General features: G+C 33.4%; 1 protein-coding gene across 1 annotated transcript; it reads left to right on the top strand.

Annotated features, from left to right (window-relative positions):
• Positions 1-5382: 5382 nt before the first annotated feature.
• On the top strand, positions 5383-10623 carry LOC105977248 (tRNA(His) guanylyltransferase 1). The gene is made up of 14 exons (XM_088826455.1): positions 5383-5924; positions 6009-6140; positions 6225-6269; positions 6835-7004; positions 7250-7335; positions 7654-7761; positions 7909-8165; positions 8283-8414; positions 8494-8538; positions 8840-9009; positions 9102-9187; positions 9486-9599; positions 9966-10289; positions 10405-10623. The coding sequence occupies exons 1-13, from the start codon at positions 5821-5823 to the stop codon at positions 10095-10097; spliced, it is 1581 nt and encodes a 526-aa protein (XP_088682581.1). The 5' UTR covers positions 5383-5820; the 3' UTR covers positions 10098-10289; positions 10405-10623.
• The last annotated feature ends 4853 nt before the right edge of the window (positions 10624-15476 follow it).

Below are 15476 nucleotides of genomic sequence, written 5' to 3'. Positions count from 1 at the left end.
GTCCAAGGTGGAAGAAAATTGCAAACCCGCGCCACCAAACGAAGAAAATGAAGGTTTGGATTCGAGGGCGAATCCTTTTGAAGAGGTGGAGAATGATACGATCCAGCAATGCATTGAAGTTAAGGAGGATGATACAATCCAGCCTTGTAACCAAATTAATGTCGAGCTAACTGGAGTGCAAACTCCAATTGTGCATCCCGATGAAGATGGTGATGCAATACGCGAAGATTATCTCGCTCCTATTCAGTGCCATGAAGGTGTATATTCAAGTGTAATTATTGATGGAGTAGGTTGTACTAATTATACTTGAGTGGGAATGTTGAGTATATTAACTTTGGATTATTCTATACCATATGAGCTACAGCTGGTTCAAGATGATCGTGAGGGATGGCTTCTATATGCTTCTTTTTATATTTGTCCGGATTCGAGGACGAATCCTTTTAAAGAGGGGGAGTATGATACGATCCTCACAAGCACCAAGTCGAAGAATTGGAAGAAGCGAAAGCGTACAAGTTTAAAGAGTTTGTTCGTGTTGGAATTGAAGAATAAAGGCTTGAATCAGGCCTTTGAAGATTCCACGGTTTGGAATTGGAAGAAAAGAAAACGTAAATTTGTTGGACAAGTCGAATTTCATGCATCCCGAAAGTCCCGTATGATTCTGGCATACTTTACCATTTGGCTAATAACTCTCTCATATGACGTCCAATTTAGGTGATTCAAATTGCTATAGAAAGTCAACTGGAAGTTCTACAACTTTTATGTTTTGAGAGGAGAGAGATTCAAAGCGTAACAGTGTCGTAATTGAGCATGAAGTTCATGCACCTGCACAGCCAATTGTCTACGCGAGATTAGGAGGGTGATCGAGAAGCTGACTTGAAGATAAAGTTATCTAATTTATTTATGCACGTTTTAATTTAGGATTTATTATGTTTTCATTATTTTAGAGTTTTTTATGGTTATGATTTGCTTATTTATTTATTTGCTTATTATATTTTAGGTAGGAGTCATTTTCCTTGTGAAAAAAGAGTCTTTTTAGATCTTATAAATAGGTTGCCAATTTGGCCTATTTTATTAGACGAATTTTGATGATTTAATTGAGAATATTCTCTTTGGTTCTTTAAGAACTCTTCGAACATATAGGTGGATTATGTTTGATGATTGTGGCGTCTTCACATACCAAGGTTCTTGCCTCTTTATAGGCAACGGGTCGCGGTTCCACCCCTTTGAATCTTTGTTTTTTGATGTTTTCGATCTTGCTTCCGCGTAAGGTATTAGGGTCTCGTAACAAGTTCTACGGGGTTCGTATCAGTGTGGTTGTGTATGTGTATATGTTGTGTGTCATTATGTGTGTGTGCCTAGAGCTTCGCCGATAGCAGCGGCTGAGAACATGGATGAAACAGATTTGATGGATTAAAGCAGGGTTGAACGGATCTGACGAAATATAACGATAGTAATTAAACGAGACGAAGAACAAATGACTTTTTAGCAAATTGCCAAAATCCACCTATCCTTATTTGAAAGATAATTAATGCCAATTTTATTTATAACCAAACACCCTTCATTGGGATTTTAATTCTTGATAAATCCTTTATTTATAACTGATATTTGAGATAAATCCACTGGGCCTAAAAAACATATATGTCCCCACTAATTATTAATTAGTATAATTATTTAATTTTAAAAAAAATTATACAAATATCTACACCCAAAATCTTCTCCAAAAATTATTCCCCTCATCACGCCAATTCAGTTTTTTTTTCTTTTCTTTTTTATTTTGTTTAATGGTTTTCTTTATTTCGATTAGAAGAAATTTTTTTAATTATTTTTTATTTTTATTTTTTTCGGTTTATTATTTTAAATTATTTTTTTTCTTATTTATATTTTTCATGTTTTTTATTTTAAGTTAAAAAAATGTTTTTATTTTTATTTTCGTTTTTTCATGGTTTTTCTTTTTCTTAATTTTAATTTTTTTCTTAAATGGTTTTTTTTTTTTATTTTCTTTCTAGTTTTTTTAAATAAAAACCACTCTGTATAAACATGAAAACCATTCTGTATAAACAACTATATAAACATGAAATTCACTCTGTATAACAACGATATAACATGAAAACCACTATGTATAAAAACTGTATAAACTTGAAAACCACTCTGTATAACAACTATGTCAACATAAAAACCACTCTGTATATACAGTTATATAAAAATCTGTACAAAAATTATTGAAAACCACTATAATATTGTTGAAAACCACTATAAATTTATCAAAGACAAAGCCTGACATTATGAAAACCACTCCGTATAAATAGCTATATAAACATGAAAACCACTCTGTATAAAACAGCTATATAAACATGAAAACCACTTTATATACACAACTATATAAACATCGAAAATCACTATGAATTCTAAAAGGAAAACATCAAAAATTCTGCGAAAAAAAAGTTATAAAACCACTATAAAGAACACCATCTTCTCTCCAATGAACCCTAGAGCATAGTCCGTGTAATCATCTTCTTCTTGTTATTTGAAATGTTTTGAAAATCACTCTGTATAAACCGCTATATAAACATGAAAATCACTTTGTATAAAACAACTATAAAAACATGAAAATCACTATGTACACACAATTATATTAACATGAAAACCACTATGTATAAACAACCATTTAAACATTGAAAACCACTCTGTATACACAACTATATAAACATGGAATTAAAAATTCGTATTAAATCCACAAGTGGTTTTGAATCCACAAGTAGTTTTAAATCTACAATTGCTAGATGGATCACAAAACGTGTATATGGAAATGTGGTCACTGAGGTTTTTATGTGCCAAAATATATTATTGATCAATTCCATAAATTTTATGTGTAAGATCCAAAAAAACAACATATTCATACAATTACACCAGTATAAAGTACTATTGTGCATATCCATATAACACACTATCTTGGGAATGGTAATTACAACAATGTATTATTAAAATCACTAATTATCTTGACTCGAATAATTACAGTAATATATTATCAAAATCATTAATTTCAAATATGAAAGCAACTTAGAAAATTACATGTGTTCTACTTAATAAGGTCTACTACCAAAACATAATTACTAATCCAATTTTTTTTTTTAATAAATCCAGAAAATTAACAAAATTAAACAATAACAAACATATTCATCTATCTATAAATCAACTATCAAAGTAATTGTCTACTGAAAATACGATACTGAAATCCAGTCACAAATTATGTGAAAACCACTCTGTGGCAAGCATATGTGAACAAGCATACTCCAAAATCAACTATAGAAAGAAAAAAAAAACAGTTAAGAAAAAATAACCAAGAGTTGAAGATTAAGGAAATCATAACTTATAAAGTGATACCAAAAAGAAAACAAAAAGAGATAAAATTTTGTAATTATAACATAATTAATTATAACATCTTTAATTGAAAAGGCACTAGGGTTTATAATTTGGGGCCTTAAGATATAGGTCCTTGGTAACAAAACTTATTAGAACTAAATAACAAGTCCAATAAAACATTTGCTTCACATCCTTTATAAAATTCATTCCAAAAATACCCTTCCACTCACAAATTAGAAATTTGCATTTAGTAAATTCAAATTGCATTTATCATTTTATTTGTTCTGCATTTAATAGTTTCATATTGGCGTTTTCTTTTATTTCTTCATTTTAATATTTATACACTATTATGAAACAAATCTTTTTTCTTTATTTTTCACATAATATTGAAAATTACAACAACAAAACATGCTAATTTTTTAATCCAATATACATATTTTCAATTTTTCTGCAGTAGACTGTGGTATACTACGGGATGCTATAGTGTACTACAATGTACAATATACTATGCTTTACTATGGTTTACTATGACGTACTATCAAACCCTAGCCGCCAACAAATTGGCCAGCCCTAGCAGTCCAACGCAGTCGCCGCCGCCAAACCCTAGCGGTCGTAGAACAGTCACCGTCGAGCCGTTCTTGCCGTGTACGCAACTAAGCCCAATCCCCACAACTAGCCCTAGGCACCGCTCAAAATACAACGAATAGATCTAAGCCGATACACATCTCGCAAACCCTTCCCTGATGCAATCCCACTTCCACCATCCAAGACGAGCCTGGGACATCGGCGCCGCTGCCAAACCCTAGCGGTCGTAGACCAGTCACCATCGAGCCGTTCTTACTGTGTGCGCAACCAAACCCACACATACCATGAATTAATCCCCACAACCAGCCCTAGCCACCGATCAAAAAGCAACGAAAAGATCTAAACCGACACACATCTCGCCAACCCTTTTCTGATGCAATCGCCACTTCCACCGTCCAAGGCGAGCCTGTGACATCGCCGCCGCCGCGCAAAGACATCTGAATTAGCCACCAGGCCACCGTCGATTGCAGATTTATTGCTCCGCTATAAACTTTAAAAAAATCAGATCTACTAATTAAAGAGAAAGAAAAAGAAAGCAAAAGAAAGAAAAGAACAGGAGTGAATGAGAAATATTGGGGTAGGGAAAAATGATAGAGAAAGAGAGAGAAATTGTGAGAGAGGGAGAAGAGGAGAAGTTGGGCGACGGAGAAAGCAATAGAGAAAGGGGAAGAAAGTGAGAAATAATAGAAGTGATTTTTTTATTAGTTATGTATTAAGGGTAGTTTTGGGTTTAAAAAATTTAAAAGGATGTCTATTAATTTTTGTTTAGAACTAAGGATTTAATTAAAATTTTCTAGTTGAGCTTGTCTCCTACATCTAATTAGGTTTGGTTTGAGGGGTGTCATGCATATTACCCCTTATAATTTTGTATTGGCCCCATTTTCCAATTCATAGAACAAAAAGAGATAGAATTTTGAAAAACCAATAAATAAATTGATGAACTTACGGACGACAGGTCATTACTAATGGAGTCTTAATCCCTGTTTTCAAATCATAGAAAATCCTAATTAGCGCACGATTGCTGAAGGAGAAAGACCACATCCGTTGCTTTGGTTTTTTACCACCGCACATAGATTGCACGATGAGCGGTGCAGAGAGAGGAAGGGGGCGACTGCGATGGAGAGTGAAGAGATGGCGCGGCGGAGAGAGGTGTGGGAGAAATCGAGAAAAATAAATAGACGAGAGATGAAATAGGTTGGATGAGTTTGTGAATTTGGGTGGAGATTATAATTATAAATTAATATCAAATAATAGGTATATGGTAAATAGGAAGAGGGTATAATAGTGAAATTATATTATTTTTTATTAATTAAAAATATTTTGGATTTATCTTAAAAATGCGATTTCTTTTTGGACTCTGGGAGGAGTGTCGAGTTTTGTCAAATAACCCCTTTTATTTATTTAAGCGGACATTAAAGTGAGAAATAAGTGGGGTATTAAAATAAAAATAGGCGGCCCGGCCCACATAAGAATAACCGGGTATGCTATCGACTCACCGATCCGACGCCCACCCCTCTCTCTGTTGAAGAAGTGACGAAGCAAATCTTCTAGGTTGCCGCCATCGAGGGTTTTTAAACACTCACTCTACACTCAAAACTCAAAACTACTCAACAACTATTTAATGCCGGTAAAAATTGAAGCTTAATTGAAAACAACAGTTCCGGCGCCGCTAAAAGTTCTCCGGCGACAGTGACCGCCACGTGGTAACGACGGCGGACGGTGCGATTCGTGAGAGAGGAACTCGTTTCCAAATAGGAAATTTGTTGTCCAATTCTATTGAAATTTCAGAATCGGCGGCCTAAATTCGCTTCGGAGAAGGGTTTCGGTGATCGTTCAGACATTTTTGAACTTGAATTTGGGGTTTAAATTATTGAAATGGCGAACAGCAAGTACGAGTATGTAAAATCATTTGAGGTGGAGGATGAGATCATGTTGCCCAATATCATCATTGTTCGTATCGACGGCCGTAATTTCTGCAGGTAATTAAATCCATTTTCATCCTAATTTATTTGACTCACATTTTTAAATTTCATCTGACCTTTTTTTTTTTTTTGTTGGATTAGATTTTCTAAATTTCACGAGTTTGAGAAACCAAACGATATGAAAGCATTGGAATTGATGAATTTGTGTGCCGACGCCGTCTTAGAGAAGTTCCCAGATATTATATTCTCTTATGGCTTCAGTGATGAGTACAGGTAAAAAAATAATCTTATCTTAAATTAATCAACTAAATTATGTGTCTTTTAGGTTTGCTGTATGATATTTTGTTGTATTTGCAGTTTCGTATTAAAAAAAACGACAAAATTTTACCAGCGCCGTTCCAGGTTCGTGTTCCGTTTATTACAATTTCCACAATTTTTTTTCCGGAACAGGCAGTGTCGTACATATAAATTATAAATTGTAATAATTCGATTACAATTGATTCATAGCACTTGGTTACAGCTGCCTTTATTTACCAGTTACCGGTTTTTAATGGTGTTTGCTACGACACGAAACTTTCAAACACTTATTTATAAGAATACATTTTGTCACTTTAATACTATATTACCCAAGGAGTTCCACGGGGTGATATCTTAATTGTAATCCTATTAGTTAGATTGTTAGGCCTCGTTTGGTTGCCAAGATAAAATTAGTCAAGATAAGATTAAATAATTGAATGAAAATCCAATTATTTTATCGGACCCCGGCACGTCTAACAAAAAAGTTCTCTAAAAGGCAAGATAAGACATGATAACATAATATTTGTGGGTTGACCTGACAAGTAAAGAAAAATAGATAACTAGTGTTTAAAATGTAAATAAGTGTTTTTTAAAGATTTATTTTAATCTTTAAAAAAATTATAGAACTGATAAATTTATTAGCATGACGTCAAATTGTATTTCTTTGCAGCAAGATACACTCCCTCATTGTATCTTTCTTCACATCTGTTTACGTCAACAAGTGGAAAGCACAATTCCCTCAAAAGGACTTAAGATATGCCCCTTCGTTTCGATCACGAGTTATTGGCTGTGCTTCAATCGAGGTTCTTCAATCGTATCTTTTATGGAGACAATCTGAGTGTAAGCTAGTTTTCGACTATTTCCCCTGATGCATCTAATTTTTATCTTGTATGGAGATAATCTCGGTGTATCTAATCAATGTGTTAAATCTCTAAATCTTCATTTGTCGGGTACATAGGATTAGAATTACTCTGTTGTAGTCTGTACATTGTATAACGAGTAATGGCCATTTATCTTCTACATTGAAGAAACTGTTTAAAATTCGTTTTAAATTGAGAAATTGAAACTCGTTATTCTTTTGGCAGGTCACTTAAATAACCAGTACGACACTTGTTTCTGGCAGCTGATTAAGAGTGGAAAGCCTGAAAACGAAGCGGAAGAAATGCTGAAGGTAAATTTGTATTCTTTGAACATGCTATTTGTCTATCTACTTACCTTCTAATTACATTGAAGAGTTTTTAGGATGAAATTCTATGTACATCGATCGCCTTGATGATCTGCTCTGCAATAAACTGCAAATCAGCAGTCCTTGATTTGAGAGGAAAACTCTAGTTTTATTTACACTACATATCGTCCATATACACAATGTGAAATGAAATGTACAATTTCTATTCTCTTTCAAGACGTGCTCTTGTTTATTTTGCCTATACGTTTCTTTGAGATCATTATTTTGCAGCCGCTGAAAATAACTCGTTGTTGATGTTTTTAGGGCTCTCTGAAGCAAGACAGAAATGAATTACTCTACCAGAGTTTTAACATCAATTACAAGAAAGACATCCCGGAAATATTTCGCCAAGGGACTTGTTCTCTGAGAACAGTAGGCTTTATTTTTTTTTTTTTTTTAATGTTACTCATTATCGCCGAAAATAGGGGTAGCTTCACATTTCGTCTAAGCTGATTGATTATGGTTATCAAGTGGTTAATATAACATTAACTATGTTAAATATCTCGTTGTTGTGAGTAGGTTGAAGATATAGTGAAGTACAAAGAGGATGGCAGTGCAGTAAAAAGATGCAAGAGGAAGTTCACAAGAGTTTATTCAGAAAATATTGCTTCTAGAAGGTTCTGGAACAACCAGTTGTGTCTTGTGAAGGAGTTGGGTCAATTTACTGAAGATTTAAGCAAAACCAAATCCGAGTATGTAAAGTCTTTCCAACACGAGAGCCGGTTGATGCCGTCCACTTGGATTGTTGTTCGAATCGATGGTTGCCATTTTCACAGGTAAATATCCAAATCTAATATTGCAAATAATTTGTTTTGTGCCGACGCAGATTAATGTTGTTTTCATATTACTAATATCAATCCGTTGGTTTGCAATTTTCGGGGAATTTATGGTAGCTTTTCCGATGTTCATCAATTTGAGAAGCCAAACGATGCACAAGCTCTAAATCTAATGAATTCATGCGCCGCCGCTGTATTGGAGGAGTTTAAGGATATTGTTTTTGCGTATGGGGTTAGTGACGAGTACAGGTAATAAAACTACATTTCACATTTTAATTAAGTTCAATTTCTTGAATTGTATGTCTTAAAAGTTATTTGGTTCTTTCAGCTTTGTTTTGGACAAAGGGTCTACTCTCTCTGAAAGTCATGCCAGGTATCTCCTCTACAACATCATTTTATTAACATTAGTCACACACGCACGCACAAACAATACACATATGTGTGTATATATATATATATATATATATATATATATATATATATATATATATATATATATATATACATACATATACATATATGCATATGATGCTTCGTTTTATTCAATAGTTGATGAGACCAACTTAGAAATTCTAAAAATCACTTGCAGTATTATCCTTTTGCCACATGCAGTTGTTTTTGTTGAATAAGATATTAGTTTCTGCTTTACAAACATTTTTTTTATCGTGCTTCAGTGGAATAGTTTCGGGAGTTGTGTCTTTGTTCTCTTCGATGTACACTATGAAATGGAAAGATTTTTTCCCGCATAAAGAGATGACTTGCCCAGCATATTTCGATGGTCGTGCTGTTTGCTACCCTTCCTCTGAGATTCTTCGAGATTATCTCGCATGGAGACAAGTTGATTGTGAGTTTCTTTCATTTTTCTTCTTTTTGGTACACAACTTATGTCCTAAATTTAATGTATCAGTTTTGTAACTACAGAACTCTCGTTTGCAGGCCACATAAATAATCAGTACAATACTTGTTTTTGGATGCTCGTAAAATCAGGAAAGAGCAAGAGTGATGCACAAAATTACTTGAAGGTGCTTTTCTTACTCGTTTTGTACGTCTTTTCAGTCTGTATAGCATAATCGAGCTTGTTTTACTTGAGATAACTATACGAGCATAAACAAATTTTTGTAGTGATGGAATAATTAATTAATTAATTCCCCCTGCTCCATGACATTGTTTTTATGTGCCTTCTTCTGATACTTGTGGGACAAGTATTTTTTTTATTTTTTTTTTCTTAATGTGCAAGGAGTATTACAAATAAGTCATTTATTAGTTTATTCCGAATACCTAGTTATTTCCAGTTGTATATTATAATTTACGAGTTTTCAGGGTACTCAAACTCGGGAGAAAAATGAACTTTTGGATCAGCTCTCTGGTATTGTCAATTATTACAACACATTACCACCCATTTTCTGCCATGGATCGTCTATTTACTGGGACAAGGTTAAGTTCTCCCCCCTCTCTCGCCCACCATTTATTACAAAGAAAAACGAAATTAACAATAGAGCATATTAATTTATTTTTTTTGTTTTTCAATTATGATTTTACGTGTATAGATCTTCAAAACGCTTGTTTGAACATTTTGTATTTCATGCTGCTTTTTACTCGGCGTCTTCAAATACTTCTAATATTTCCAAAACTGATATCTTCTCTGTTTTTTTTTTTTTTTTGGTTCTTCTAGTCAATCCAGATTTGGTGTCTCAAATTATGCTTTATGGCCTAAAATGCGAAAGAGTTGTTTTTCGAAGCGTCTCATAGTCATTCTAATACATTTTTTCTAGGCTAAAGTTTTGGAATCTATGTATGCAGGAGGTAAATATGGTGGACGATGAAGAAGGTGCTGCTATTAAATCACACAAGATAGTTGTTGTGAAGCATTGCAATATAATTGAGACAAGCTTTTGGGAAGCGCACCCTGAAATACTCGATGAAAAGCGCTAATTGCTTTAAACAATAATTTCATTACCCCTCTCATTGGTAGTGTAGTACAATATATACCTTTCTCATAGTTAAGAGTAGTTACTAGGTTTTAGTTATGCATTCATGAATGTAGTATAGGTGCCAGTATTGGTTCATGCTTCACAGATTTGTGCCAAGAAATGTATCACGCAAGAGACGAGATTTCCGAAGAAGGTAATCATCTAATCTCAATATTTGTTCGATTCTCTTCTATTGACCCGTTAAATTTTCCGATATTGCTTCTTTCTGATTTGGAAGTAAGTATTTCCGATATTTTCCGATGTTGCAGAAACCCGGGGGATTTAAAGCTATGTGGGAAACGTGGAAAGTGTTTCGAAATGATGGTTTTTGGTGTATTCCATCCTACTCTAAGTAGATTTTTATCATTTATTCACATACAAAAACACACATCCATGTTTCTGTCTAGATGTAAGATATTGGTGTAACATAAATGATTAAATTTCATTAATTTATGAGGATTATTCTGCTTGCCCCAATTTATGTAAAACCTTGAGATCAAATTATTGACTATGAACTAATTACATTTTCTCGAATATATCTCTCTTCAATCGTCATCTTTAGGGGTGGTTTTGATACGGTTACCGAATATTTTGTTCAATACCGTGTACCAATCGTATCTTCCGGTGTTTGAAAAGTCTATACCGCAATACCGATACCGTATCAATAATTGCGGTATACCGTTACTTTTGGTACGGTATAGTCAGTATGTGGCCATTTTGTTGATAAACTTGGATGATATAATAATTAAGATGAATGCTAAATAAATGCATAAACAAATTAAGCAAAATCTAATGGAATATCCATTATGCAACCGTATTAGAATATAATTTTGCTTTAGATAACTTAACAAATACGAGGCAAAGAGTATTTCAACAATAAGAGATAGTTGGACATTAATGGATAATTTTTTTTTGTTGTGGAGCGATTGTTTCGGCACTGTCACTGAAGTCAATTATACGCGATAGGAGAATTCAAAGAATGTAAGAAGTTGTTTGGGAGATGAATTGTGCACCTTGAATTAAGAAGGTCTTCTGGGTTTCTATGGACAAACAACTTTGCATAGAGATCTAAGTCTTTTAATCTCCAATTTGGGTGTTATTATTTGTAGTTGGGGCCAACATAGACTTGAGGAAGCTCCAGTTAGTGTTATTAACTTGCATCAATTTGATATGATTGCTTACGTTTCGGCCAATTTATACTTGTATTATTAATCTGAGTCAACTTAACTTTGATAATAATAATGAGGTCAACTTCAATCCCATCGATTTGTGCCTCTTTGGGATATATCGATACGGGCCTTTGGGCTTTTGACCATCAAATTTCAATAGGCGCCGGAGATAGGATGGCAATGCGGCGGGTATGGGGTGGGTTTAGCAATCCCCATTCCTGCCCCGCTATGAAAATCCCCATCTCCATCCCGTCAAAAATCCCCACGGGTATTAAAAGAATCCCCATATCCGTCCCATAAAATCCTTACGGGTATCGAGGCGGGTTAAAATCCCCGTCTATTTTTTTTTTCTTTTTTTTTTAATAAATAAATATGCAGTTTACTTATAATTTAAAGATTTATTTCAACAAATAAATAAATATTTAATTATAATACTAATATTTAATTATATAATGGAAACCTAAAAATCCCCATTTTTAACTAATATTTAATATATTACTACTATTTAATTATTTATAGTTAATATAATAATTACAAAATATATATTATATATATAAATAATGTGGTGCGGGTACGGGGACGGGTACGGGGCGGGTCTACGGGACGGGTATAGGCAAACCCATCCCCGTACCCGTACCCGGTCAAAAAAAAAAAAATTCAATCCCCATACCCGCCCCATTTTTTTTCGGGGCGGGGATCCATCGGGGCGGGTCAAATTGCCATCTCTAGGTGGAGATATGCAAGCCCACAATTTTTTTTTATCAAGACCACCAACATAATATACTAATATATTCTTAATGAAATTCAAGAACAAATTAAAAACAAAAAACATAAAAAAATCTCATTTACTTTATACAATACCAAATAAATACATAAACACAAAAATCCACCCATTATTTCAGAACTTAAAATTCTCCTTCTTCACAAACCTACCAAGAACCCTACACATCAAAACAACTAAATACGCACCAAACATTGACAATGGAGTTGGAAAGAGTTGGTAAACAAGAAGATAGTGGTTTATGAGGGTGGAGAACACAATGAGGTATGGTTTAACCGTTTATTTTAGCTTATGTGTCCTTTTATTGTTGGAAAACACTAGGCGGCATGCCTAGGGATGGCAGCGGAGCGGGTACCCTCGAAAAAGTGCAATATCAGAACCATTACCATTTAATATAGCTCAAACCATGACCATACCAAACTCTTTTAAAAAGTTAATGGAAATACCATAACCATTACCACGAATATTATCCGGGTATCCACGGGTACCCATTTACCATTTAAATTATGGTAATAAAAAATAATTTTAGGTCCGATAACGTTTAATAACTCTCAGGGAAGAGGGAAAAAGAAAAAGAAAAGAAAACAAAAGTAAATTATACAAATATATCCTCCATAAATTATTCAATACTTTTGTTAACCACAAAATATAATAAATACGAGACAAGAAAAATAGGGAACAAATAAATTTATTAATCAAAACGAAAGCGGATTACAATCTCCGTAATTCCCCTGATTCTTCTCCCCTATTCTAGTTTTGATTCAAGGGCTTAAAAGTTTGTTCTTGAATCGAACATATGATTTCATATCACGAACATCTCGAATTTAAATATGTTATGAATTCGAGGAATCGAATATATATGATTTCATATCACGAACACCACGAATTCAAATATGTTATGAATTCGAGGCGGAGGCTCGAGACGTGAGCTTGAGAGCTAGATATGTGTCTGTGTGAGTCTGATTTTTTAGATGCACCAAAGATCTTCTTTTATAGGTACAAGCTAGGGTTAGGGTTTCTCGACTTGTAGAGTGGGCCAGACATTTTAAAGCTCAAATATATTATGGACTTTAATTTGAGACATAAATTAATAACCGATTTATTTTGGTTATTAATTAGTAATTTATCTCAAAATTTCGATGTCTACAAATGCCCCCCCACTTCTAGTCTCGGCGAAGAACATGTCGAGTAACTATGAGACGAGACTTGAAGTACTTAATTTTTTTTTTTCTTCAAATCCCATTTCTTCAAATTTTGGGGTTCATTTGTAATTTCGCCCTTTTGATTGGCTCGCCCAAACGTAGTTTATATGGGCTTTCTGAATTTGAGGCGCAAATGACATTTCTTTCTTTTCCACAATTGCAATTTTGAAGACTTGGCTAACAATTGGATTCAGCTTCCTCTTCGGCCATCACTATCGAGAAAGAAAATCTTTCCTTAAAAATATCCTTGCCAATACTACGACTCTTCGTAGCAATTTTGCTATTAGAATCACAAATTTCCGATTGGGGGCTTGGGGGCTTGATTTGATGCTCCCACAATTTAAATCCTTGTTAGGAATATAAAGGATATAATTATAATCCCCATATTCCAGCAAATAAATCTTGTTTTCTCCAATCGATTTATGGAACTTTCGGTAGCCTTCTTTTGTGACAAGAAAAGTCTCCTTTAATTTTCTTTACCGACACAACATCAATATTTGGACTGCAAAGAAGGGTTGAATGGACGATTGGACGTGCACTTTGACATCGGAAGAAGAGATGAGGGGGGAAGATTGTCCCACTGGGCGTGCCAATTTGTAAACAACAAATTTTCGAGACAAGAAAATAGGGAACAAATAATTTAATAATCAAAACGATGTGGATAACAATCTCCGTAATTCCCCTGATTCTTCTCTCCTATTCTAATTTTGATTCAAGGGCTTAAAAGCTTGTTCTTGAATCGAACATATGATTTCCTATCACAAACATCTCGAATTTAAATATGTTATGAATTCGAGGAATCGAATATATGATTTCCTATCACGAACATCTCGAATTCAAATATGTTATGAATTCGAGGTGGGGGCTCGAGACGTGAGCTCGATATGTGTCTTTGTGATTCTCCTTTTGCATGAACCGAATGCCTTATTTTATAGGCACAAACTAGGGTTAGGGTTTATCGACTTGCAGAGTGGGCCCGACATTTTAAAGCCCAAATATATTATGGACTTTAATTTTGAGACCTAATTAATAACCGATTTATTTTGGTTATTGATTAGTAATTTATCTCAAAATTTTGATGTCTACAAATGCCCCCACTTCTAGTCTCGGCGAAGAACATGTTGCATATTTGTGAGACGAGACTTGAAGTACGTCATTTGTTGGCTTCAAAATCCCTTTCCTCCATTTTTTTTTGGGGTTTATTCGGAATATCCACTACTTTTGTGTACTTAATTGAGAACTCCACCATTTTTGGTTCTTACTTTGGCACGCATCGGGGATGTTTGGTTTTATTTCCAAAACCAATTTCCAGTTCTATACTATTCATAAAACCGAGATCATGTTTGTTTCACAATTTTATTCAGAAAATCCCATTTTTTCCTATCAAATTTCTATTGAAAATACACTATTCATACTTTTTTCAATTTTCAAACCTACTAAAACCTACTACTAACCTATATATTTTATTCCATCAACTCATTTCTCTCTCCTCATTAATATTCACACTCTCTCTCCTCTCATTTCTCTCTCCTCATTAATATCTACACTCTCTTTCCTCTCAATTTACTACTACTAAAAATATAAATAATAATAATAATAATAATAATAATAATAATAATAATAATAATAATAATAATAATAATAATAATAATAATAATAATAATAATAATAATAATAATAATAATAATAATAATAATAATAATAATAATGATAATAATGATGATAATAATAATAATAATAATAATAATAATAATAATAATAATAATAATAATAATAATAATAATAATAATAATAATAATAATAATAATAATAATAATAATAATAATAATAATAATAATAATGATAATAATAATAATAAGGGTAAATTACAAACACCCCCCTGAGGTATGATCAAATTACAAAAACACCCCTCTTGTTTGGATAATTACAACCACCCCCTCAACTCCTCAAATTAAGTGGAATCTTCGAGATTAAATGGAATATTATCGTTTGTGTACCCGTTTTATCCCATTCAAACTCTACATTATGAAGCAAGTTGATCATAATATGTGATTTTTAGCTTGTATATATTAGTTTGTGGTGCATCGGAAACTGTATGTTTACACAAAACGAGTACAAACTAGAGCACATTCCACGGAATCTAGATGATTATGTTGAATTTGGCACAATAAGGGTGGAGATGTAAGAAA

The sequence above is a fragment of the Erythranthe guttata genome, chromosome 2 (genome assembly GCF_056151865.1).
Source record: "Erythranthe guttata isolate IM_541 chromosome 2, IM_541, whole genome shotgun sequence".
NCBI classification, from domain to species: Eukaryota; Viridiplantae; Streptophyta; class Magnoliopsida; order Lamiales; family Phrymaceae; genus Erythranthe; species Erythranthe guttata.
Note: the sequence above shows the minus strand (reverse complement) of the source record. Positions and strands in the feature narration are given on the sequence as shown.

Bases quoted from the DNA above. Each gene is read 5' to 3' on its own strand.
- LOC105977248 (XM_088826455.1), top strand. From the start codon at position 5,821: ATGGCGAACAGCAAGTACGAGTATGTAAAATCATTTGAGGTGGAGGAT. The intron at 8,166-8,282 runs GTAAATATCCAA...AATTTATGGTAG, and splicing joins GATGGTTGCCATTTTCACAG to CTTTTCCGATGTTCATCAAT. The intron at 8,415-8,493 runs GTAATAAAACTA...TGGTTCTTTCAG, and splicing joins GGGGTTAGTGACGAGTACAG to CTTTGTTTTGGACAAAGGGT.